At 56.4% G+C, this 25,771-nt stretch overlaps 1 protein-coding gene across 3 annotated transcripts in view; it reads left to right on the top strand.

Annotated features, from left to right (window-relative positions):
* Positions 1-25,771, top strand: part of PRR5 (proline rich 5) — a 69,957-nt gene that overhangs the window by 18,137 nt on the left and 26,049 nt on the right. Inside the window, exons 1-2 of one of the 3 annotated variants that reach the window (XM_058430985.1) lie at positions 15,349-15,468; positions 16,579-16,995. Coding sequence is in view for 2 of the 3 variants with exons in the window: in XM_032139501.1 (XP_031995392.1) it covers positions 15,335-15,468 (134 nt within the window). In the remaining variant the exon portion in view is untranslated. Of the gene's footprint in view, positions 1-15,063; positions 15,469-16,578; positions 16,996-25,771 lie in introns of those variants that run through there. The other 2 variants (XM_058430984.1, XM_032139501.1) reach the window with 2 other exon arrangements.

Raw genomic sequence — 25,771 nt, forward strand, 5'->3', positions numbered from 1 at the left:
GTGGGCATGCCTCCCAAAGCATTGTTTATTGTTGCTGATATAGAACACTCGTACATACTTTTGGGGTATGTGTGATATTTTGACCCCTGTACACAACATGTATTGATCAAATCCGGGTAATCGGGAAACCCATCGCTTCAAACATTTATATTGTCTTTGCATTTGGAACATTACAATTCTTCTAGCTACTTTGAAATATACGATAAATTATTGTTAATGATGATTTCCCTATCCAGAGCATTTTTGTCATTGCTCTCCCAGGCAGCCTAGGGCTGTCATGGGCCTGGGGCCACTTTTCTCATCCGTGGGGTTAGGCTTTATAAATGCAAATCTAATCCCAGACTACAGCAGACCCATGGCTAGAGACCCTCAGGAGAACTGCACACTTTTTCCTACCTCAAGCTCAGGAGGAGCCAGACAATTTTTCTTGTCATCTCTTATTGTCAGTGGGTAGATCTTTTTCTAGGCTACATTTTATTAAGGTTGCAGCCCCTCAAGCCCTCTGGTGTTCTGTGGAGAATTCAGTTTCACCTCCCAGCATCCTGCTTGCTCTGGGCCTGATCTCCTGGCTGCTATCACAGATTAATAAACCCTCCGTCTCAGCACCCTCTCTCCACCCCCACAAGGCTGCCACACTTTCACTTAATGTCTGAGGTTTTGTTTTGTTTTGTTTTGAGACGGAGTCTCACTCCGTCGCCCAGGCTGGAGTGCAGTGGCACGATCTCGGCTCACTGCAACCTCCGCCTCCTGGGTTCAAGCAATTCTCCTGCCTCAGCCTCCTGAGTAGCTGGGACTACAGGTGCCCACCACCACACTGGCTAATTTTTGTATTTTTAGTAGAGACGGGGTTTCACCTTGTTGGTCAGGCTGTTCTCGAACTCCTCACCTCAGGTGATCTGCCCGCCCTGGCCTCCCAAAGTGCTGGGATTACAGGCGTGAGCCACTGTGCCCGGCCTGTCTGAGTTTTTAGTTTAAAACATTTTCCTAGCCGGGTGCAGTGGCTCACACTTGTAATCCCAACACTTTGGGAGGCTGAGGCAGGCAGATCACTTGAAGTCAGGAGTTCAAGACCGCCTGGCCAACAAGGTGAAACCCCGTCTCTACTAAAAATACAAAAATTAGCTGGGCGTGGTGGTGCACCCCTATAGTCCCAGGTACTGGGGAGGCTGAGGCAGGAGAATCGCTTGAACCTGGGAGGCGGAGGTTGCAGTGAGCCGTGATCGCACCACTGCATTCCACCCTGGGCTACAGAGCGAGACTTTGTCTCAAAAGAAAAAAATATTTCCTGCAATGTTACTATTATACTAGTTAGAGTGCAACTAGTAGATCATAATAGTTAAGAACATGGACTCTATGACCAGACTGCTTAGGCTTGGAACCCAGCTCCATCGGCAAGAAGGAGGCTCAATTTCTTCATCTGTGAAATGGGGGGCAGCAACAGTCTACCATATGGGGTTGCTGCCAGGCTAGAGGGCTTGATCCATGAAGGCAGGGAGAATATCACTCCATATGTGTAACTGCGTACTTCAAGCATTATGCTGGCCTTCAGTAATATCAGTATTAAATGTGCTATTACATCCTATATATGGCCAGGTGCAGTGGCTGACGCCTGTTAATTCCAGCACTTTGGGAGGCCGAGGTGGGCAGATCACTTGAGGTCAGGAGTTCGAGACCAGCCTGGCCCACATGGTGAAACCTTGTCTCTCCTAAAAATACAAAAATTAGCCGGGCGTGGTGGTGCACGCCTGTGATCCCAGCTACTCGGGAGGCTGAAGCAGGAGACCAGCTTGAACTCGGGAGGTGGAGGTTGCAGTGAGCCGAGATCACTCCACCGCACTCCAGCTATTACATCTTGTATCTTGTGTGTTATAATATAAATATATCTTGAGGAGAATTGTAATATTATCATGCTGGCCCCTGACTTTCTTCACTTTCTTGCAAGCTCGATCATAGGAGATGTTTGTAATTTTTTATCTAGCATTTCTAGGACATAGGCAGGGAGGGAATTTTTAGGTTTTCTAGTTCTCTAAATTGCCCAGCTTCTTGATCTTCATGTGATGAAGACAATATAATAATAACCCTCCCATTTATTACCACTTCTTTTTTTTTTTTTTTTTTTTTTTTGAGACGGAGTCTCGCTCTGTCGCCCAGGCTGGAGTGCAGTGGCACAATCTCAGCTCACTGCAAGCTCCTCCTCCCGGGTTCATGCCATTCTCCTGCCTCAGCCTCTCCGAGTAGCTGGGACTACAGGCACCCGCCACCTCGCCCGGCTAATTTTTTTGTATTTTTAGTAGAGACGGGGTTTCACCGTGTTAGCCAGGACGGTCTCGATCTCCTGACCTCGTGATCCGCCCGCCTCGGCCTCCTAAAGTGCTGGGATTACAAGCGTGAGCCACCGCGCCCGGCCTTATTACCACTTCTTACCGGGACCTTACCAGATCCTGCCCACCTGCGTCCAGTTATTCTGCTAAATCACAGGTCACCTTTGGAGTTCCGAGGAATCCAGCTTAGCCACCTACCAGCTTGGTGACTCATCTTCCCATCTGTACACATCTTTCATCCCTTATCAGACACCCCCAGGGCCAGATGTGGTTTGGAAATTCCTATGGGATGACCCCTGCAGCATCTGGGCGGCAAGTAGGAACCACACCTAGGAGAGTTTATGTAGCCAGTTTACCCGAAGAGGGTAAACAAAGGCTCTAAGTGGCCTCCCTTAGGGACCAAGTGTGTTCAAGGACTGAGCTCCTTATAGGCCGGGACTTGACCATTGGATTGCGCACCATGGAAGTCTCTGGTGGCCTGGGCAGAAGGACCATGGAAAAGTGGTGGGGACAGAGTTTTGTTTTGTTTTGTTTTGAGACGGAGTCTTGCTCTGTCACCCAGGCTGGAGTGCGGTGGCGTGATCTCGGCTCACTGCAACCTCCACCTCCTGGATTCAAGCAATTCTCCCATCTCAGCCTCCTGAGTAGCTGGGACTACAGGCGCCCGCCACTAGGCCTGGCTAATTTTTGTATTTTTAGTAGAGACAGGTTTTCGCCATGTTGGTCAGGCTAGTCTCGAACTCCTGACCTCAAGTGACCTGCCTGCCTCGGCTTCCCAAAGTGCTGGGATTACAGGCATGAGCCATCATGCCCGACCTCATTCTGGAGTTTTGCTCTAAGAGGGAACAGGAGAAGCAGTGCTGGCCAAAGGTGGTTTTGTGGTCCAGAGGGTGGGGGCAGCACAGGTCTGACAGGAGAAGGTGAGACTGAGCTTACAGAGGAGGGAAGCGGCACCTGAGCACTGGGGCCCAAGGAGGATGTGGGAGGGGGCAGGCTGCAGGAGTCAGGGATGGGGGGGCAGGTGACCAGAAGGCCAGGAGGGAGAGAGAAGGCCCTGTGGGCAGACAGAGCCCCCAGGAGAGGAAGCACCGGATCAGGGATCCCCAGCTCCGTGTGGGCAGATGAGTGTCCACTGGGTGTTGACGTGTGCCTGAACATTGACCTGAGCATCCAGTCTGATGGAGGAGACAAGCACAGTCTGGACCCTGACACAGGGCAGGGGGAGGGAGGAGGGCCAGGGACTGTTGGCTAAGTTGGGTGAAGGAGAGAAAGGATTGCATGGTGGGGTTGGGGGGAACCTGACAGCAGGCATGGCGGGGCCAGAGGCCACCTTGGAGGAGGAGAAAGGCCAGCTCACTGCCACGGCCAAGGCTGAGTGAGCACCTGCAGCTGTGAATATGTTTAGAGCCTGTGGTTACCCAGGGAGGGAGATGTGATGAGGATTCTCATTTCACAGATGAGGAAACTGGGGCACAGTTAAGCAGAGGGAATCAGCCCAAGGTCGACCTCTATTAAGTGGTGAAGCCGCGGTCCTCTGGCTGCACAGCCCATGCTCTGAATCACACTTTACTACCCATTGTTATTATTATTATTATCACTGAAAAGGAGCAGGGCACCCCAGGCAGAGGGCAGAGCCTGGGTAAAGGCCCAGATCTTCCAGGCAACAAGTGGGCACTTTGTCTCCTGGTTCAGGGGGTGGCGGGAGAGGGGCCTGGCAGGATGTGGTGGGAGACGAAGCAGAATCGGAAGGAGTGGAAGACTGTGCTCAGACTGGAGGGTCTTGGATGCCAGGCTTGGAAATCTGGAATTTATCCTGCAGGGAGAGGGCCTCATCCAGAGCCTCTGAGCAGCCAGGGCAGAGGCATCCTCAGTGTCCAAGTGAACGTGCTGGCAGCCTTGGGAAGGTGGATTCCCAGGTCGGGGAGCCAGGAGAGTCCTGAGCCCCTGAGGGCTGTGTGGTGGAGGGGGTGGGCAGGCTGTGGGCAGGGGCTGAGAAAGAGGGCAGAGGAACAGTGAGCTGCAGCCCAGGCTTCAGGTGGGAAGATCTGGGCTGCTTCCAGGAGGATTTGGGTAGAGAAAACCAGGGTCTGGAATGAGGACTCTGAGGTTGATCCTGGCCCTGCCCCTCACCAGCCTGTGACCCTGAAGGTGATGTCAGGACTCAGAACCTCCATGCCCACCTCGGTGGCTTGGAGAGGAGGCTACCCAGCTGGAGGGGTTGTGGTGGGGAGGCCGTGGCCTGGGCTGGGCACAACAGGTACTCAGTGATGGGGACCCTGCCCTAGACTCGGTGCCCCGACACACCCGGAGCTGACTCCTCGTGCCCCCATGAAGAGTTGGGACCCTTCCAACACCCCTGCCGCCCACCAAGCCTTTCCAGAGGCTCTCGGCAGTGGTTTCCCCTTCATTTCAGGAGCGATAAGAATGATCCAAGCTGGCCAGGCGCGGTGGCTCACACCTGTAATCCCAGCACTTTGGGAGGCCAAGGCGAGTGGATCACCTGAGGTCAGGAGTTTGAGACCAGCCTGGCCAGCGTGGCAAAACCCCGTCTCTACTGAAAACACAAAAATGAGCCAGGCGTGGTAGCGCACGCCTGTAATCCCAGCTACTCAGGAGGCTGAGGAAGGAGAATCGCTTGAACCTAGGAGGTGGAGGTTGCAGTGAGCCGAGATTGCACCACTGCACTCCAGCCTGCGCGACGGGAGCGAGACTCCATCTCCAAAAAAAAAGACACTGAAATCCACCCAGTTTTTTCCAGATGAAGATTCCTTGGTAGCAGAAGTGGGGGCATGGCTGGTGGATGCCACCCTGCTTGGACGCCCCTCCTCCATGAGGGAAGTTGGGGCCTTGCCAGTGTCCAGAGGAGCCGACATCACCTCCACAGTCGGCTCTGTGGGCTCAATGTATGCCATCAGGAACGCGGGCCAAGTTTTGGTGGGCTGTTTCCTGCCTCCCTACCCTGCCAGATCTGAATTCCTGACTGGGAATAGTCATTCCTGCCTCCCAGGGCTGTTTGGAAGAGCAATGAAAGAATGAGTAAAAAAGCACTGCCTAAGCCCCCAGATCCCACACCCCCAAATCCTACACCAAGCCCACACCCATCTCCTCCTCCTCCCAGGGCTCCTCCTCCCACGGCTCCTCCTCCTCCCCAGGGGCTCCTCCACCCCGGGCTCCTCCACCTGGGGCTCCACCCGGGCTCCTCCTCCTGGGGGCTCCTCCTCCCGGGGGCTGCTCCTCCCGGGGGCTGCTCCTCCCGGGGGCTGCTCCTCCCGGGGCTCCTCCACCCAGGGCTCCTCCTCCTGGGGCTCCTCCTCCCGGGGCTCCTCCTCCCAGGCCTCCTCCTCCTGGGGCTCCTCCACCCACGGCTCCTCTTCCCCAGGGGCTCCTCCACCCCAGGCTCCTCCACGTGGGGCTCCTCCACCCGGGGCTCCTCCTCCCGGGGCTCCTCCTCCCGGGGCTCCTCCACCCCGGGCTCCTCCACCCGGGGCTGTGTCAGGCAGGGCTTCACATTGCAGGGTGAACTCTGACATCCCAAGCAGCATTCCTTCCATCCAAGATTCTTCTAATGCTAAATGATGAGTTAATGTGTGCAGCACACCAACATGGCACATGTATACATATGTAACAAACCTGCACATTGTGCACACGTACCCTAAAACTTAAAGTATGATAATAATAAAATTAAAAAAAAAAGAAAAGAAAAGACTGCCAGCCAAGAAGGTGCCTTGGGAAGGATACAGGTGGGGAGTGCAGCCCGGGGGTCCGTCCCGCTCTGCCGCCTGCCCTGAGGAGCCTCAGTCTGCAGGTCTGCGGAGTGGGGATGTTCCCCGGGCCTGCCTGGCAGGGCAGCTGCAAACACAAAGGTCAGGAAGTGCACGAGCTCTCAGCACAGGGCCAGGCACAGCTGGGCGGTGTTACGCTGCTGGGCTGGGATGACTTTGCAGAGGTTACTCCTCCCGGCCCCCGGAGTTTGTGTTTTTCCCCTAAAGAAAGCAGAGCTAGAGGGAATGAGGGTGTCTCCAGTGTGCTGAGTGTTGGGGTGGGACCTTTCCCCATCTGGACATGGGGTTTCCTGGAGGTCAAAGCCAGAGCCTGGCGGGGAGGGGGCTCTGTTTGGGGAAAGGCAACGTATTTGTGTCCTGGGCCTGCCATAACTAGTGACCATAAACCAGGTGGCTTATAACAGAATCTCATTCTCTCACCCTTCTGGAGGCTGAAAGTCTGAAATCAAGTGTCCTGGGAGGCCAAGGTGGTTGGGCTGCTTGATGCCAGGAGTTCGAGACCAGCCTTGGCAGCATAGCAAGACCCTGTCTCTACCAAAAATACAAACTAGTCAGGTGTGGTGGCGTGTGCCTGTAGTCCTAGCTACCAGGGAGGCTGTGGGAGGATCACCTGAGCCCAGGAGGTCAAGGCTGCAGTGAGTCATGATCACACCACTGCACTTCTGCCTGGGTGACAGAGCAAGACCCTGTCTCAGAAAAAAAAAAAAGTGTCAGCAGAGCCAAGAATCCTTCAGCTTCTGGTGGCTCCAAGTGTGCCTTGGCTTGTGGCCGCATCGCTCCAGTATCTGCCTCCATCCTCACACGACCCTCTCCTCTGGGTCTCTGTATCTCTGTGGCTTCACATTTCAGAAGGACTTCTTTTTTTTTTTTTTTTTTTTTTTTTTGAGAGAGTCTTGCTCTGTCACCTAGGCTGGAGTGCAGGTTCAGTGGCTCACTCGGCTCACTGCAAGCTCTGCCTCTCAGGTTCATGCCATTCTCTTGCCTCAGCCTCCTCCGAGTAGCTGGGATTACAGGCGCCCGCCACCACACCCGGCTATTTTTTTTTTTTTAATTATTTTTTGTATTTTTAGTAGAGACGGGGTTTCACTGTGTTAGCCAGGATGGTCTCGATGATACGCCCACCTCGGCCTCCCAAAGTGCTGGGATTACAGGCATGAGCCACTGCGCCCTGCCCACATGGCCTTCTTATAAGGACATCAGTCACTGGATTTCGGGCCCACTTACTCCAGTATGACCTCATCTCAATTTGATTACATCTGCAAACACCATCTGTCCCAATACTGTCATATACATAGGTACCAAGGGCTGGGACTTCAGTGTCTTTGGAGGGCACAATTCAGCAGTTGAGTAGTCTGAATACCCAAGGACGGCCGAGAAGGGCCAGCACGTCATTGTCAGGACAGGAATCTTCGAGGGACAGGCACCTGTGTGGTGCTGGCCCAGCCCATCCCCTGCCTCCACACTCTATTCATAATGTTGATTAAAGAAAAGGCGATTGCTGGCCAGGCGTGGTGGCTCATGCCTGTAATCCCAGGACTTTGAGAAGCCAAGGTAGGTGGATCACTTGAGGTCAGGAGTTCGAGACCAGCCTGGCCAACATGGTGAAACCTGATCTCTATTAAAAATACAAAAATTAGCCTGGTGTGGTGGTGCGCACCTCCCACTTACTCGGGAGGTTGAGGTAAGAGGATCACTTAAACCTGGGACGTGGAGGTTGTCGTGAGCTGAGATCCCACCACTGCACTCCAGCCTGGGCGATAGAGCAAGACTCCGTCCATGCACGGACACTCTGTTCTGGGTCGCTGGCAGACACACACATGGTCCTCATTAGTGTAGGGAAGACACACTGAAGCCTGCCTGCCTGCCTGAGTTTGAATCCTGGCCCAGCCATGTGACCTAGGATAAGTCACCTAACCTTTCAGAGTCCCAACTAACCCACCTGTAAACTAGGATGATGAGAGTAGCTGCCTGCATTGGAGTGCTGTGGAATTCAAAGGGGGATACCCCATGCCTGGCCCATAATAAGTGCTCACTGACCCCAGGAGGAGCATGGTCTTATCTTCCCACTCCAAGGACAAAGAGACTGAAGCTTGACAGAGAAGGTATTGCAGATATCAACCTAAATGACCATCAGTGGCCAGGCACCGTGACTCACGCCTGTAATCCTAGCACTTTGAGAGACTGAGACAGGCTGATCACTTGAGGTCAGGAGTTCAAAACCAGCCTGGCTGACACAATGAAACCCCGTCTCTACTAAAAATACAAAAATTAGCTAGGTGTGCTGGCAGGCACCTGTAATCCCAGCTACTCAGGAGACTGAGGCAGGAGAATCGCTTGAACCCGGGAGGCAGAGGTTGCAGTGAGCCAAGATCATGCTACTGCACTCCATCCTGGGTGACAGAGTGAGACTATGTCTCAAAAAATAATAATAAAATAACAAGGAGAGAGGGGCTGTCTACAAGAAAATCATATTTCTTCAGGAATCAGGCATTGCAATGGGAATTGGCATGCCATATTAAACTATGTGTATGTTCAGGGACAAAGAAAGACAAAGGTTTTTAAAGGAAAAATGAGGAGGATTACATAATTGTTTTGAGATAATTATCCCTGGCTACAAGGATCAATAACAAGGGTGGCACCAGCCCGAGGTTGGACAGGCAGTTGCTGAGCAGATGTCCTCACAGAGGTATTTTTGGTGTGTGATCGCTATGGCCTTTGTGCAAGGTTGTGGTTTTTTAGAGCCTTTTGTGATCATTCTTGTTAGCAGGCATTTTTATATAAGAAGCCTCTCTTCATGGCCTTTCCTGGCTCTATTTCTCAGGGGGTTTTGTTTGTTTGTTTGTTTTTTGTTTTTGTGTTTGTTTTTGTTTTGAGATAGAGTTTTGCTCCTGCCGCCCAGGCTAGAGTGCAGTGGCTCAGTCTGGGCTTACTGCAACCTCTGCCTCCCAGGTTCAAGCAATTCTCTTGCCTCAGCCTCCTCAGTATCTGGGATTACAGGTGCACACCACCATGCCCAGCTAGTTTTTTTGTGTTTTTAGTAGAGACGGGGGTTTCACCATGTTGACTAGGCTGGTCTTGAACCCCTGACCTCAAGTGATCCACCCATCTCAGTCTCCCAAAGTGCGCCCAGCCTGTCAGGGTTTTTTAAACACACGTGATTCCATTTTGATTCTGACAACTTTTTTTTTTTCTTTTTGATACAGAGTCCCTCTCTGTCACCCAGGCTGGAGTGCAATGGCACAGTCTCAGCTCACTGAAACCTCCACCTCCCAGGTTTAAGCAATTTTCCTGCCTCAGCCTCCCGAGTAGCTGGGATTACAGGCACACACCACCACACCTGGCTAATTTTTGTATTTTTAGTAGAGATGGGGTTTCACCGTGTTGGCCAGGCTGGTCTAGAACTCCTGACCTCAGGTGATCCACCCTCCTCAGCCTCCCAAAGTGCTGGGATAACAGGCGTGAGCCACCGTGTCCGGCCGATTCTGACAACTTTGACACAAAGGAGGTGGCAGAGCTGAGGGCAGACCCAGTTTGGGAGATTCCAAAACCTGGCTGTCTCTGCAATGCCATCCTCAAGCTTGGACAGTCACCTTCTTATACCACAGAGTCACCTATTTGAGAGACTAGAATCTGGTTATGAAACACCTGCCCCGAAAGAGACTTTGGAAACTGATTGGTGTTCAAGACCTGGCTGACAGGTGAGAAGGTGGCTTGGAGAGAGATTCTCATGTAGGTGCATGTGTGACATCTGGTGTATTAAGACCAGGGACCTGCTGGCCAGAGCCCCCTCCCCGGCCCCTAGAACTAGAATCCAGAACAAAAGGAGGGCACATGTCTTGGGTGCACAGAACCAGACCACCAAGGTGAAGAAGGGCTCAGATGGAGTCCTGGTAGCTCAGCCAGTCGAGGGAAGACTTAAGGGAAGCGGTCCACCTTCAAACCTCAAGGCTGCTGTGGGACCAAGGAGGACATGAACTTACTTACTTACTTACTTACTTACTTACTTACTTATTTATTTGAGATGCAGTCCTGCTCTGTCACCCAGGCTAGAGTGCAATGGCACGATCTTGGCTCACTGTAAACTCCGCCTCCAGGGTTCGAAAAATTCTCATGCCTCAGTCTCCCTAGTAGCTGGGACTACAGGTGTGCACCACCATATCCAGCTAATTTTTGTATTTTTAGTAGAGATGGGGTTTCACCATGTTAGCCAGGGTAGTCTCCAACTCCTGACCTCAGGTGATCCACCCGCCTCAGCCTCCTAAAGTGCTGGATTACAGGTGTGAGCCATGGCACCTGGCCAGGACATGAACATATTAGATGGCAGAGCTAGGATGGGACGGTGGGCTCACCTCCTGGTAACAAGGACCATGTCTTTCTTGTCCCTTGCTGTGTTCCCCACACAGCCTCAGTTTCCCCATCCGTGAAATGGGAATAATAACAGCTGATCCTGGCTCCAAGGCCACCAGAGGGGAACATTTCTTCTGGAGGAACTTGAGAGAGGGGCCCACCCACCTTTACTGTCGGTGCACCCACCCCAGGCTTGCCACAGGGGAGCCTCTGTTGGATTCTCCCATTTGTGAAACACAACACGTGTTGCTTCTGACGGGCCTGACACCCATCCTGCCCTGGGTGCTGACTGGCCATGTGGCCTTGGGACGGTCACTGAGAATCAGCACACAGAGAGGGGCCGCGGCCATGACAGCCTAATCCCATTTGGTGCTGGAGTCACCGCGAGTACCCTGGGCTCCCCCAGCGTGGTGGCCCTGACTCAGGAACCTCCTTCTGCCGTGCAACCACCCTGGCAGTGGTCACCAAGCCCTTGGCGTGCCCCTGTGACTGTGTGTGGATTTTTTCTGTGCCCTCATAGGGCAGTGGTGTCACCCTCCTCGCCCATCTCAGGGAAGGGATGGGATGGCCTGGATGGCAGAGACTGTGGGGACAGAACCAGGCACTCCCCATGGCTTTCCGTGCCCAGCACGTTGCCAGGCCTCTTCCTGGGTGTCCGGGACTGACCAGGCTGCTCCGCAGGGTGCAGAAGGCACTTTTGGGTCGGCTTTGAGGGAACACCAGGCTTCGCCACCAGGGGGCAGAAGTGCCTCTCCAGAGCAGGCAGTGCCTGGGAAAGCAGTCAGGGCGTGGGCAGCTGAGGTCAGCACCTGAGGGCCATTCCCCGGGGAGAGTGGGCGAGATGGAAGCTGTCTCTCTCTCCCGCCCAGTTCGCAGGGCTCCAGCCTCAGCTCCGCCACTTGCTGACTCTGATCTCGGACATACGCCTCGGCCTCTCTGGGCCTCCGTTTCTCTGTCTGTAAAATGGGACTGGTCTCCCGCTTGGCAGGCTTGTGGGGATGAGACGGGGCAGTATGTTTAGTGGCCGCCCCTGTACCGTGCCTCTAGTACCCCTCCCTGGGCCCCGAACTGGCCCCTTCAGGGGTATGCTGTCTCCTCCCTTTGGCTGGCCTGTGTTCCGGAGATCATGATGTCACTTGTAGTGCTGGTGGACTGGAGCTCAGAGGCCCGGGTTCATGAGCTGCCCTGACTTACTGGTCTGTTCCTGTCCCTGGGTGTCCAGCCGGGGCTGAGCCAGGCTTAGGGATTGCCGGCCCTTCAGAAGGATAGTTCTGAGGATATCAGGGTCCCCCTTGGTGACCGAGGGGGTCCTCTACCAGCTCCCGACACCCTGCTGGCCAGGGGGAGTTTGGAATGAGTTTGGGTCCTGGGGAGGAGAGGACATGGTTGATGTCATCGGGCCTGACACCTTCCTGGAGCAGGGGCACTCTGGTGGCTTTGGGGATGTGTGAATGAGTCTAGAGTGGGGGCCACTCTAGTGGCTTTGGGGATGTGTGACTGAGTCCCTTTGTCTCTCATTTCCTTAACAGAGGGGCATTTCCGTTCCCTGGTCTCAGACACAAATGAGCCCTGCCCAGGGTATCCCGCCACAATAAAATTGCTGGGTCCCCCAGCCCCCTCATCAGACCTGGAAAGCCCCACAAGTGAGAGGAGAGCCGGTGGGCACCTGGAGGCCTCGTGCCTGCTGGCAGGGGCAGTAGCCAGGTGGGAGCTGTCACGTGGGGCTCAGGCCCAGCAAGACTGTCATCTGATGCTTCAGGGCGGCCAGAATCCGGGTTTCTGTGTCAGTCTCTCCGTTGTAAAATGTTGGCCGCATGCAGTTTGGTTTATTTTCCTCCGACGCTGCAGGCCACACAGAACACACTTAGGGGCTGGACTCCGCCCTTTGTCCCCCAGTTGCCCCCTGCTCTGAGGGTTTGTGACAGCTCTGTCCCCTCATGGCCTCTACCTGGGGTTTCTTGCCCCAGGGGCAGTCCTGCAGCTGTGCCCTCTCTGCCTGTCACGGCCCAAACCCAGAGCAGCAGCACCTTTGCTTGAGCCTCCACTGCCCTCCTGGCACTGGGCTGTTGGGTGTAGACAGATTTTACACATCTGTGGCTGGGGCCAGGGAGAGGTTATAGCTAATTCCTTAACGCTGACTAGAGATGCCTTTTTTAAAGATCTCTTTAAAATTCCTCAGCCATCCCCACCTCCGGAATTTCTGGCTGGCCGCTTCTCCCAGATGCCTGCAGCATTCCCAGCCCCCTGTTTCCCTCCTCCTGCCTCCCACCTCGGGCTGCCCATTTCTCTCTGATTTCTTATCCCAAGCAGTCAGGCCTCCCTCTCTCTCTGGAACTGGCCCTTCCTGTCAGCCAGGCCCTGCCTGTGGTCAGCAAGCTTGGGACCAGGCTGTGCTGAGCCCACAAAGCGAGTCCTCTCCTGAGAGCCTGCCTCCGGCCTGGGAAACCGTTTCATCCCGCCTGGATCGCCCGCGGTTCTGCTTTGCTGCGTTTACACCAGTGGCCGTGATGGAAATTCTCCCTCACATCTGTCCAGCCTGGGCACTTTTATGAGGCATTTTCACCAATGGGGTCCAATGCAATCTCTTTATTCTTATGAGATAAATGTTCATCCATCCGTTAAACCAAATATCTGTGAAGCACCCAGTCTGTGCTAGGCACGGGGACTGTAGCAGTGAACAAGTTGTTATGGTTCTTGCCCTCCTGGCTTATGGCATAGGATGGAAAAAAGTCATCAGGGGACAAAAGGACGCCCCCTGAGCCTAATTGAGAGTGAAGGCGGTTAGAGACAGGGGCAACTAACTTCCCTGAAAGACGTTCTAGGGCAGGGGAGGGACCCGCAGCTGGAGGGCAAGCAGGTCTCAAAGGCCCCTCTGAGGAGTCAAGGATCTGGGCTTTATTCTCTTTTTTCATTCTTTTCAGAGACAATTCAGTACATGCTTTAGTATTTTTATATGTTTTTTGTTGTTTTTGTTTTGTTTTTTTTTTTACAGCAATAAGGTAGGAAATCCTTGTCTGGCTATGACATTTGGTTTGGGATCTAAAAGATACAGTGTTCCCATAAGTTTGAGAGCGTGGGCTGGGTACAGTAGTTCATGCCTGCAATCCTAACACTATGGGTGGCCAAAGTGGGAGGACTGCTTGAGTCCAGGAGTTTGAGACCAGCCTTGGCAACATAGCAAGACGCTGTCTCTATTAAAAAAATTTTTTTAAACGATGGTATTTATGTCTAGAACACAGGAGGTGCTCAGGAGACACTGGTTGATTTGCACTAAACAAAGACTCTTCATGAGGCTCTCTTACATTCTATTTTGTTTTATTTTTTATTATTATGATGATGATTTTTGAGACGGAGTTTCACTCTTGTTGCCCAGGCTGGAGTGCAGTGGTGCGGTCTCAGCTCTCTGCAACCTCTGCCTCCCAGGTTCAAGCGATTCTCTTGCCTCAGCCTCCTGAGTAGCTGGGATTACGGGCATGCACCACCACGCCTGGCTAATTTTGTATTTTTAGTAGAGATGGGGTTTCTCCATGTTGGCCGGGCTGGTCTTGAACTCCTGACCTCAGGTAATCCGCCCACCTCGGCCTCCCAAAGTGCTGGGTTTACAGGCATGAGCCATCACCTCTCTCTTAACATTTTATATGGGGCCCTCCCAGCTCCTGGAGCTGTGGCTGTCACCTCCCCATCTGATGGAGAGGTCAGGTGAGCCTTGTGGGAATCCCAGAAGCTGGGGACTGGGAAGGGCCCTGTGCAAGGGGCTGGACGCTCCCTGTGGTGAGGCCCAACTTTGCCATTTGTTGATTGCACAATGTTGGGCAAGTTATTTCACTCTGTGAGCCTCAATGTCCTCAACTGGAAAATGGGGAGAAGAACAACCTCTACCTCACGGAAGCAGTTCATGTTAGTTCATGTGAAATCAGACATCTAAAAGTGCTCTGCAGAGCAAGCAGGAAGCACCAGCTGTGCCCTGCCCTCACTGGGATCACTCTGCCCCCACCACAGGGACTTGGGAAACTGCTTGGTTTTACCATCCAAAAGACCTGGGGGTGGGGGATGAGGAGCAAACCCTCTACTTCTTCAAGCCCTCACTCCAGCAAATCCTCCAGGCAGCCAGGCAATGCTGAAGTCCCCCTCCAAGGGGGTCTAGGCTGAGCCCGGGTGGAGTGGGTTCTTGGACCGAGGTGCCTGGAGGGGACTGAAGGCCTCTACCCAAAGTCCTCATGAGAACTGGGTGGGGGAGCCCGTGTTCAGGTGAGGGGTACGGAGGCACCTCTGTGGCACAGCCTTTGCGAGGAGGGATGTGGAGGGAGAGACCGCTGGGGCCGGGGTCGCTGGACATCACGTGGGCGCGACCGCAGTGCTGGGCGGGGGGCGGGCCCTTGGGCTTGGGCCCAGCGCCCTGCGCGTGTTGGTTTCCTGTGGGCACGTGGGGCCCTCGGAAGAGGGGAGGAGGGTGAGCACGTCCCCAGAGGGCAGACTGAGCGGGGCGTCGTGGCAGCTGCGGCCGCGGAGACCCCGGCTCCGCCTCTTGTACACGCCCCGCTGGCCTGAGGCCCCGCCCCACCCGCGATGCCCCGCCCTCCGGGGCGCCTCGACCCGCCCCTGGGCCCGCCCCTGGCCTCCGTTTGCGCCGGGTCTGTGCTGGCCGCGCGCCTGGCGCTCCACGCTGAGCCTCTCCGTGCAATGATTAACCCCGCAGGGCGGCCGGCGCGGGACCCGAGACTGAGGCGCGGGGCCGGGGCGGGACCCCGCAGGACCGCTCGGCTTCCTGCTCTCGCCCGAGTTTCCGCGTAGAGGGCGCAGCGCCGGCCTGGGGCCCTTGGCGCGGCGTGGCGCAGGGCGCGGCGTGGGGCGCGCGTGGGCGCGGCGCAGGCTGCCCGGGTCACCATGAGGACTCTCCGCAGGTTGAAGTTCATGAGTTCGCCCAGCCTCAGTGACCTGGGCAAGAGAGAGCCGGCCGCCGCCGCGGACGAGCGGGGCACGCAGCAGCGCCGGGCCTGCGCCAACGCCACCTGGAACAGGTAAGGCCGCGCCCTCCCGGCCACCCGGAGGTCCCGGAGCCGGGGGAGGGGACCCTTGAGCCGTCCGCGGGCTAGGGGCCGCCCCGAGCCGGAAACGGTGCCGAAGGCGGCGCGGCGCTTCACAGTTTGCAAAGAAGTTGCCCCGCCGGAGTGGTGCGGGCCTGGAGGAAAGTTCAGTGCAGCGTGGTTCCAGAACCCAGCGAAGGGAGCGAGGCCCGCCAGCGCCCGGGGCTGGCCCAGAAGCGCCCGGCGGGTGGGCGGCGGGGTGGGCCGGGAACCCGCGTGCCCGCCTCCTACCCGGGGTCTTTCCGCGTCTCCACTCCGGTGCTCGTGACAACCCGGGAGGCTAACGGAGCAGGAAGTATTTTTCCCATTTTGCGGCTGAGCACAGGAGCCACGGGGCTCAGTGGGTGGGTCGCGCAGGCTTCCTGTGTCTCTTTAAGGTCCCTTAGGCTTTCCCTTGAGAGGCCCCCTGTCCTCCAGCTGTCAGCGGGGGTTGCGGCAGCTGCGAGGCATTCTTTAGAGGACCCTCCTCCAGGGGTCATACCCAGACCAGCAGGGGCCTGGGAAGCCCCTTCTCCCAGCTTTGTTTGAGGAGCAAGGCTGGGATCTGGAAAAGAGACGGTTTATTTAGTGGAACTCCCCAGCGTCTCCGCTCCCTAGGAAAATGGGAGGCAGGAGAAAGTGAGGCAGGCTGTTCGGGGGAGGCAGTGGACGCTGTTCGGGGGAGGCTGTGGACGCTGCCCCTCTCGCCCCCACACCTGGCAGTAAAATCTTGCCAGATGCTCCACCGGCTGTGGTCTTGGCCACCAGAAACCCGGCTGTCACTTGGACATACGTTATTTTCAGTTCATTGAATGCATTGTGAGCGTCATGGTGGGCTCAGGGCTGCCAGCGAGACCCTCTTCAAACGTGGTCTCTTCTGTCTCTGAGTTGCAAACGGCTAGAGTGCTGGCATATGCCTGCCTCCGTTTCCCTCTCCGTCAGTGGGTATTCACATTCCTCCCTGTGGGGAGGGCTGGTGTGGGAACAGTAAAGGAAGGACTCCTGTTGGGAAATCTCACTAACCCAAGGACTGCACAGTGTCTTAAGAGCTGTGTTCTCCTCCAGGCACGGCGGCTCACACCTGTAATCCTAGCACTTTGGGAGGCCAAGATGGGAGGATTACTTGAGCCAGGGAGGTCGAGGCTGCTATGAGCCATGATGCCACCACTGCACTCCAGCCTCGGTGACAGAGCAAGACCCTATCTCAAAAAAAAAAGAAGAGCGGTGTTCTCCTCCTCCAGTATTGAGATGAAAGCCATCTTTCTCTCCTTGTTTCTCTGCCATGATTTAGAGGAAAGAGTTAAACAGATTTATTTCAAATCCCAACTCTGCCTCTTCCCTACTCTGTGGTCTTGAGCAAGTCAGGTCTTCAATTTCCTTATCCATAAAACGGGCGGATAACAGTACCCACCTCATGGGGCTGTTGTAGGGATGAAATTTGAACGTGCAAAATGAAGCCCTCAACACAGTGCTTAGCACATAGTAAGTCCTCTGTACCTCACAGCTCAAGCCCAGACTCACGCAGGGGACCCGTGTCGGGGTGTCCCTGTAGGGATGGCGTTTGGAGGGCTCCACAGGAGCCAGCCAGTTCCTGAGCACCCACTGACAGCCACTTGGTGAGCTCCCTCCCACCCCTGAGCTGGGGCGTCCTGCTGTGGGTCCCCAGACAGGAGGGGGCACTGGCTGGTTGCTGGCTCAGAGGGCTTAGACACTGCCCTCACCCCAACTTGGGTGACCCTGGAGTGGACTCTGAGTCTCAAGTGTCTTCTCAGAGCTCAGGGAGGCCTCAGGGGGACTCTGCCTGAGTCCCCCCCTCCACCAGATTTCACTCAGCAGCCTGGCAGATTGCAGAGAAATGCCAGCCCCTCCCCATAGCACCTGCAGGGCTCCAGGTCTCCCAGTCCTTAGGCCTGCGTCAGCTCCCGCCGCCCTGGGCAGCAGGGGCATGGCTATTTCCTGCACTCCTCTTATGTGCCAGGCCCCGGGCCAGCCCTGTTCACCGCCCTTAACTGACTTTGCCACTCTCCTAGCCCAGCGAGGTATTACCAGCACCCCCCACCGAGAGATGCAGAAGGGCAGAGAGAGCACCCAGGAGACCTGCCCAGCTCATCCATCACCTGCAGAGGATGCAGCAGAGCCTGCGCCCCGGCTCTCCTCCCCAGCAAATGTGGGAGATCGAGCCAAGAGAAGGCAAACTGCCTTCCCCAGCCAAGTCCCTGAGTGGAAACTGCAAGGGGCAGGGCACCCCTTCTGGTCCCTGTCTGCATGCTCCCGCTCCTAGCGGTGCTCCCTGCCAGGGCCCCCCAGGACAACAGGTCTGTGCAGGGTTGGGGACAGACATGTCATTCTGCAGAGCCTGGCTTGCCGACCCGTGTACTCCTCATTGTGAGTCCAAGACACACCCCCTTTTATCTGTGTGACTGTATTAGCTTCCCAGAGCTGCTGTAACAAAGACCACAGACTAGGTGGCCTAAAACAGCAGAAATTTGTTCCCTCACAGTTCTGGAGCCAGAAGCTTGAAGTCCAGGTGTCGCCCCCACCACAGGCTCTAGGGGAGGAGCCTTCCCTGCTTCTTGAAGCTTCTGGTGGCTCCTTGGCTTGTGGCTGCAACGCTCCAATATGTACCTCCCCATGGCTTTCATTTCCATGTCTAAATCTCCCTCTCCTTTCTCTCTTTTTTTTTTTCTTTCTTGAGATGGAGTTGCACTGTTACTGTCCAGGCTGGAGTGCAATGGTGCGATCTCAGCTCACTGTAGCCTCTGTCTCCTGGGTTCAAGCAATTCTCCTGCCTCAGCCTCCCAAGTAGCTGGGATTATAGGCGCCCACCACCATGCCCAGCTAATTTTTGTATTTTTAGTAGAGACAGGGTTTCACCTTGTTGGCCAGGCTAGTCTCGAACTCCTGACCTCTGGTGATCCGCCCGCCTCAGCCTCCAGAAGTGCTGGGATTACAGGCGTGAGCCACCACACCAGGCTCCCTCTCCTTTCTCTTGTAAAAACACTAGTTATTGGATTTAGGGCCCATCCTTAGTTAAGGATCATCTCCAGATCCTTAGTTAAATACCGCTGCAAAGACCCTATTTCCATCAAGCGTAAGGCTTGCTCTATCATGAGAACTGAGTCATTGATTGATTGATTGATTCATTCATTCATTCATTCATTCATTCATTGACTGTGCCAGCACTGGGCTGCTCAGGGCATAGATTCAGTAGCGAACAGCCTCCTGGAGCTTAGAGTTCCCAGAGGGAGGCATTGGTAAATAAACAAGGAGATAAGTGAATGCAGGTGGGCTTGGTGCTGGGAAGAAGGCAAACCAGGGGCCCTGGAATGCTGAGCATTTCGCTGCGGTCTGCCTTCCATTCTTTCCTCCACGGATGTTGATTCTGTAGGTGTGCAGGAAATGTTTGGCTTTTCTCTTTTGAGAGAGGGTCTTGCTCGGTCACCCGGGCTGGAGTACAGTGACACAGTCATGGCTCAGGCAGCCTTGACTTCCTAGGCTCCAGTGATCCTCCCGCCTCAGCCTCCCGAGTAGCTACAGGTGTGTGCCATCACGCCGGCTAATTTTTTTTTTTTTTTTTTGTATTTTTGGTGGAGATAGGGTTTCGCCATGTTGCCCAGGCTGATCTCGAACTTCTGAGCTCAAGCCATCCACCTGCCTCAGTCTCCCAGAGTGCTGGGATTACAGGCATGAGCCGCTGCACTTGGGCCAGGAAATGTTTGTAAGGGAGCCATGGATGCCGGGCCGGCCTGCCGGCCGGGCCCCCCTTACAGAACATAAACCAGGACTGCAGAGGTTGTTTCCTGAGTGCCCACTCCTTATTTATTGGTCAGGTTTTGCCCCTAGCCTGTGACAGATCTGCCGCCCAGTGCCAAGGTGGCAGAGATGTGTCCCCATCGGGCTCTCCCAGGCTGGTGGGGTGACAGATAAAGATACGAAGGCTGACCTGCCATACCCCTGACACCCTCATCCTTATCCCCTTCCTTTCTTCCTCCCTCCTCAAGGGCCCCTGTCCCTGTTCCCTGCTAGATCCCTGGCAGCTCCAGTTCACTCCTCCTTGGGTCTAGCCTCTGTGCCCCTACGGGGCTTCCAGCCGTGAAGGCCGTGCTCTTGGGCTGCAGGGCCAAGGTGTACTTTCACATCTTCCCGCTGGAGGAGGAGGAGGAGGTGGGACAGGAGTGGCCGGCCACTGGGGCGTGCCCTGCAGACAGAGCTGAAGTAGCCCCAGGGAGGGCCTGTGTGGAGGAGGGCCTGCACGCCAGCCTTAGGAGCCAGGGCATGAGGGTGCCCTGCTTGGAGGCTCCAGCAGGGTCAGGCAGCCCCGTAACCCCTGACTAGGCCCCAGCTGCCAGCATGCCCTTGGCGGGCTCTGTGCTTGTGCCCTAGGCCTGGCCCCAGCCTCTGCCTCCTAGCAGGGATACATCTTGCCATCCCCTCCTGCCTCTCCCAGCCCCAGAGGCTCTAGAGAAACTCCCAAAAGATGCCCCAGATCCAGAGCGGGCCCCAGAATGCCATGAGGGCATGTGGGCGTACCAAGCCCTCTGAGCCAGTGCCCCGCCAGTTGCCCTCACCTCTGTCTGGGGATCCCCAGCAGAGCTCACCACTGCAGAGACCCCAGCTGGGGGTGGGAGGAGCTCCCCAAGCCCCACCCCTGCAGTCCACCCCAACACAGACCCCTCCATGTGTTTGGGCCAGAGGGCCTCAACCATGATGGGACACTTCCTCCTTGCCAGGCCTGTGTCTCCCAAATGCTTGAGGCTTTAGAGAGCCGGGCCCACCTTCCGCTTGAAGTGGAGGCCCAGGCAGGCAGGAGTAGTGCGTGGCCCCAAGATGCCAGCCTCGTGCAGGGCCGGCGATGATTCAGTTCTCACTCACTCCACACAAATCTACCTCCAAGGCTGGGGTGACTGTCTTCAGCCTACAAATGGGGAAACCTGGCCGGACATGGTGGCTCATGCCTGTAATCCCAGCTACTTCGGGACGCTGAGGCAGGAGAATCGCTTGAACCCGGGAGACGGAGGTTGCAGTGAGCCGAGACCGCGCCACTGCACTCCAGCCTAGGTGACAGAGCGAGACTCCAACTCAAAAAACAAACAAACAAAAAACAAATAGGGAAACCGATGCCAGAGGAGGAAAGGCACTCGATCAAGATCCCCTGCTAATGTCAGGGTCCAGGGTCTGAACCGAGGTCTCACATGGGGCCAGGACACAGGGACACGTGTGCGTTCATATCCCAGGTGGGGCCAGGGCGAGATGGGTGTTGGTGGCAAGAGCTGGCTTCCATAGCTAGGATCAGAGCACAAGGGCAGGGCCCTAAAGGACCTTGTCTGCACTCCCTGGTCCTGGACAGAAACCAGCTGAGGCTGTGACCACTCCAGCCACCTGCCCCAACCCTGCACCCGTGTCTCCCCCAGCAACACTGTACTCCCCATTACACAGCAGTAGTACCACCTACACCCTGACCTGTACTGGGCCCTATGGATGAGCTTTCATTCCCCACAGTAACCTTTAAGGTGAGCTCAATACTCTCGTTTTGCAGATGAGCAAACTGAGGCTCAGAACGGTACAGGGAGGTAGCTCATGCTATGCGGTAGCTTATGCCTGTAATCCCAGCACTTTGGGAGGCCGATGCAGGTGGATCATCTGAGGTCAGGAGTTCAAGACCAGCCTGGCCAACATGGTGAAACCCCGTCTCTACTAAAAATACAAAAATTAGCCCAGCATGGTGGTAGGCACCCGTAGTCCCAGCTACTCAGGAGGCTGAGGCAGGAGAATCACTTGAACCTGGGAGGTGGAGGTTGTAGTGAGCTAAGATCATGCTGTTGCACTCCAGCCTTGGGGACAGCGTGAGACTCTGTTTCAAAAAAACAAAAAACGGTACAGGGACTGCCCAGGTTCATGCAGTGAGTTGGGACGGAAGCTGGGATTCAACCTAGGTCTCACCGGAAGCACGTGCTCATGGGAGTCTCTGAAGGCCAGAGGATGTTGGCTGAAGCCTCCAGGCTGGATGGGGGCCTGGGGGCAGTGAAGGGGCCTGTGTTCGGCTCCCCACCACCCCTGCCTGCTTGCTCTGGGTCCCAAGCTCCCTGCCCCTCGGAAGCAGCCTGGGCAGATTTCTTGCCCTAGCTCCCAGAACCTGTGACTCTGAGGCTTTATGTGTTGAAAAGGACTTTGTAATCACAAGGGTCCATGTGAGGGAGAGGCGGGGGTAAAAGGGACAGAGATGCAGTGACGGGCACAGGGAGCTTGGAAGGTGTCACGCTGCTGGCTGTGAAGATGGAGGAAGGGGCCCTAAGCCAAAGAATGTGGGCACCTCTGGGAGCTGGAAAAGGTGGGGACAGGTATTTCTCCCCCTGCCCAAGCCTCCAGAAGGAACGGCCCCACCAACACCTTGATTTTAGTTTAGGGAAACTGATTTAGAACTTCCAGGCCAGGCACAGTGGCTCACACCTGTAATCCCAGCACTTTGGAAGGCCAGCGCAGGCGGATCACCTGAGGTCAGGAGTTCGAGATCAGCCTGGCCAACATGGTGGAACCCCATCTCTACTAAAAATACAAAAATTATCCGGGAATGGTGGTGCGCACCTGTAATCCCAGCTCCTCTGGAGGCTGAGGCAGGAGAATCGCTTGAACCCGGGAAGCAGAGGTTGCAGTGAGCTGAGATTGCACTGCTGCACTCCAGCCTAGGTGACGGAATGAGACTCCATCTCAAAAAAACAAACAGAGAAAAAGAACTTCCGACCTCAGAACCGTAAGAGAACAAATTTGAGTTGTTTTCAGCCACCGAGTTAGGGGTAATTTGTTATGGCAGCCACGGAAACCCACACACTGAGCTGCTTTTTCCTCGCATGTGCGGTGGTACACCACTCTGACCCCCTACCCGCAGCCCCTCCCCACCTGGCCTCATGCTGGGGAGGTGGAGGGTGGAGGTGGGATGTGAGGCAGGTGGGCAGGCAGCCAAAGGGAGGCCGTGGGCGTGGCACTGTCCCACCCCCCCCTCCCATGGCCTGTTCTGGACAGACGGGGGCCCCCAGATCAGCTCCTAGGGCCTCAGCCCTTCCTCTTCAGCCCAAGCCCCAGTGGCAGCAGGTCTGAGCACTGCCAGGCACCATTGGAGCCTCCCTAAGGGTCCTCCCCTTCTCTCCCTCACCTGTACCCCCACAGTGCTCAGGAGGGGCTGGCCCCCCTCCTGGGACTTGGCCTCAGGAGGACTTACCCTCCTGGGATGTAAGGCCCTGCCCTGGGAGGGCAGTGCCTGCTGGGGCTGGGGTGCTTCCTAGAAGAGGCGGTCCACATCTGGACAAGGGAGGTCATGGGCCGTTTCCACTCGAGCCCTCACCCAGAAGCCACGACATTTACACATGCCCCAGGTGGGCCTGTCTTTGCAGGGCCCGGAGGGGCAGCTGGGGTTTCGTTTCTGTTTTGGGTGATGACAGGTCACATGAGACCCTCCCACCCTCCTCGCCCTTCCTCTATCCCTGAGTGGCCCCCAGCAAAGCTTTCTTGTTTACCAAACACCCTTACCCCACCTTCTCCCGAGGGTTTGGGTGGGATGGAGAGGAGCAGAGGTCCTGAGTGGCCTGGGGGTGGGGGAGGGGCCTCTGCGGGTGCCAGGCTGTGTGACTGTGTGTCTTCTCCTGTAATCTGGGGGCTGGTGGTTAGGCGACTGAGAAGCCACAGAGTAGGTGGGCCCAGGCCGGGTGTGGCCAAGGTGTGGTAGATACAAGCCTCTCCCTATAGCTTCACAGGAAAGGCCGCAGGGCAGGGCAGGGCAGGGCAGGGCAGGGCGTGCTGACCTTACAGCACCCCAGGCGGTAGGCACTGTACTGAGAAGTCCATTTTCCAGATGGAGACACTGAACCCCTGCGTGGTTAGGTGGTAACTTGGCCGAGTTACCCAGCCCAGAAGTGTAGTTCAGAGTCCACAGAGGGAGGAGGCAGGGGTGGGGAGTGTGGATGGGAGACCATCCGGGGCGATGAGCCCAGGAGAGGCTCAGGCCTCCGCGGAGGGAAGGGCGTGCCACGCCGTTCGCGGGCAGGTGTTCGCAGGCAGGTGTTCGCGGGCAGGTGCTGGCTGGGCTTTGCTCTGTGCAGCCAGAGTGTGAGGCCAGGTGGGGCGTCGGGAGGTCTAACCACAAGCCAGGTAGACTCTTTCTCCGTCCCGCAAAAAGAAGTGGCGAGCTCTCCCACACAGCTGCGAGGGAGGGCAGGTGAAGGGCGAGCCCCAGGCAGAGGGAACAGCGGGATGGAGGCCCCGGGGCAGAAAGAAACCAGGGCAGCTCCAGCCTGGGGCCTCAAGTGGGTAGTGAGGAGGGCAGTGTGAGTGACGCCAGACCCAAGAGGGCCGCAGGTCAGAGGGAGAACCTTGTCCAGAGGTCCCGTGGTGTAGGGTCACCTCTGGCAGGGCGACCAGAGTGGGCTGGAGGCCCCCAGGGGAGTTAATGAAAAGGAAGGAAGGACAGGCTGCTCAGGGCAGGTCACTGAGGACAGCAGGGCTGAAGCCTGGGGCCCACTGCAAGCCTTGGAGGCCCTGGCTACGCCGCTGCACTGTCCCCTCTGCCTGAATTGGGTCCGGCAGTGGCTCCACCATCTGCTGTAAGGGAGGCCTGGGCTCCAGGAGAGAACTTGGGAAGGTGCCTCTGAACCTCCATCCAGGGAATGGGGACAGTGGCCAGGAGTACCTCCACCCGCCATATCCCAGAGGCTCTCCCAGCAGACGCAGGGCTGGGTGGAGCCGGCCCTGGCATCTCCACTGCCTCCAACCCACCCCAGCAGCTGCCACAGGGCTGGGAGGGCGTCTGCAGCTGCCAGGATCGTAGGGTGGCTGCCGTTGGGAGACAGCTGGTTTCCTAGCGGATTTCCCTTGGGATTTTCAACTTTTTTTAGTCTGAAAATGGGGGCAGGGGGCAGCTCTACTGTGACATAGTTGTGGGACTGGGGCCACCCCAGGGCTTCTCACAGGGGAGCATCATCCCAGCCATGAGGGGATGACCAGCCACCAGCCTCTCCCCTGGGCCGGCTCATCCTTCAAACTCTCTGGGGGTGGCACTCTCACAATTCCCGATTTACAGACAGGAAACAGAAGGTAGAGAGCCCGTGTCCCCAGACACGGGACTAAGGAGCATTCCGGTGCAGTCGGGCACCCCAGGCCAGGGATACGTACCTGGCGTGATCTCGGCCGGTGCCCGCTGAGAAGCTGATGAAGCCCTGGGCAGAGCTGGGTCTCAGTCTGTGGCCGGGCCAGGCCAAGCACCAGCTGTGGAACCTGGCATAGCCCCCATGCTGCTCAGAGCCTCCTCGAAGCATGTGGAATATGCGGCCTGTGACCCTGCCCTGTGCCAGGGAGGACGAGGAGGATGGGGAGGATGGGGAGGACGGGGAGGACGGGGGGGACAGGGGAGACGGGGAGGACAGGGTGGATAGGGAGGACAGGGGGGACAGGGAGACCCGAAGCCCTAGCCAGTCCCGGCTCCATGTGGGGGTGCTTCCTGGGAGGAGGAGCACAGGGGAGTTCAGGTGCACAGGGGTCCAAGATACCAGCTGCTCTGTGACCTCCAGCAGAGGACTTAGCCACCTGGGCCTTGGTTTCCTCATCTGCAAAATGGGGGGCCAAGTCACAGGGAAGGGTGGCGTGAAAGCAGATGAGGACGTTAGGAGCACGGTGGCAGCTGCCTGCTTTGTGGTGGGGGCAGCATCGTGTGGACAGCTGTCCTCTCCAAGGTGAGAAGTGTGGTGCTAGTCTGCCATAGGAGCCTTAGAGTTGCAGCCAGGTCCTGGGTGGGAGGTGGCTGTTGTACCCAGACCTGGTTCTCACCCTGAGGACCTCGTGGCCAGCAGCAGGCACTCATGACCAGGAAAGTGAATCAGCGAAGCGCTAGTGGAGAGCCTGCACTGGGAAGGGAGGGGTCGGAGGTCAGAGGGCTTCTTGAAGGTGGTGGCCTCTGAATCAAGATGAATAGCTGCTTGCCTCATGGATAGGGACGAGAAGGGCCTTCCAGACAGGAGAGGCAGTTGCTACTAAGACCCAGAGACGTGGCGCTGCCCGGAGGGTCCTGCAGTCTCTGGGGTCAGAGCTCAGGATGCCCGGGAGTGTGGGGAGGGGCCATGTTGGGAGGAGCCTGGATGCTGCCTGCAGGACATCAGGCTGTGCCTGCTGGGCAAAAGCCCTGGGCAGGGAAGGAACTGCGGCCTCCACAGAAGGTGGATGTGGTGGAGAGGTGGGAGGCCGGCTCGTGTCATCCAAGGTCCAGGCAAGCCAGGAA

Source organism: Hylobates moloch, unplaced genomic scaffold, assembly GCF_009828535.3.
Source record: "Hylobates moloch isolate HMO894 unplaced genomic scaffold, HMol_V3 SCAFFOLD_19, whole genome shotgun sequence".
Classification (NCBI taxonomy): Eukaryota; Metazoa; Chordata; class Mammalia; order Primates; family Hylobatidae; genus Hylobates; species Hylobates moloch.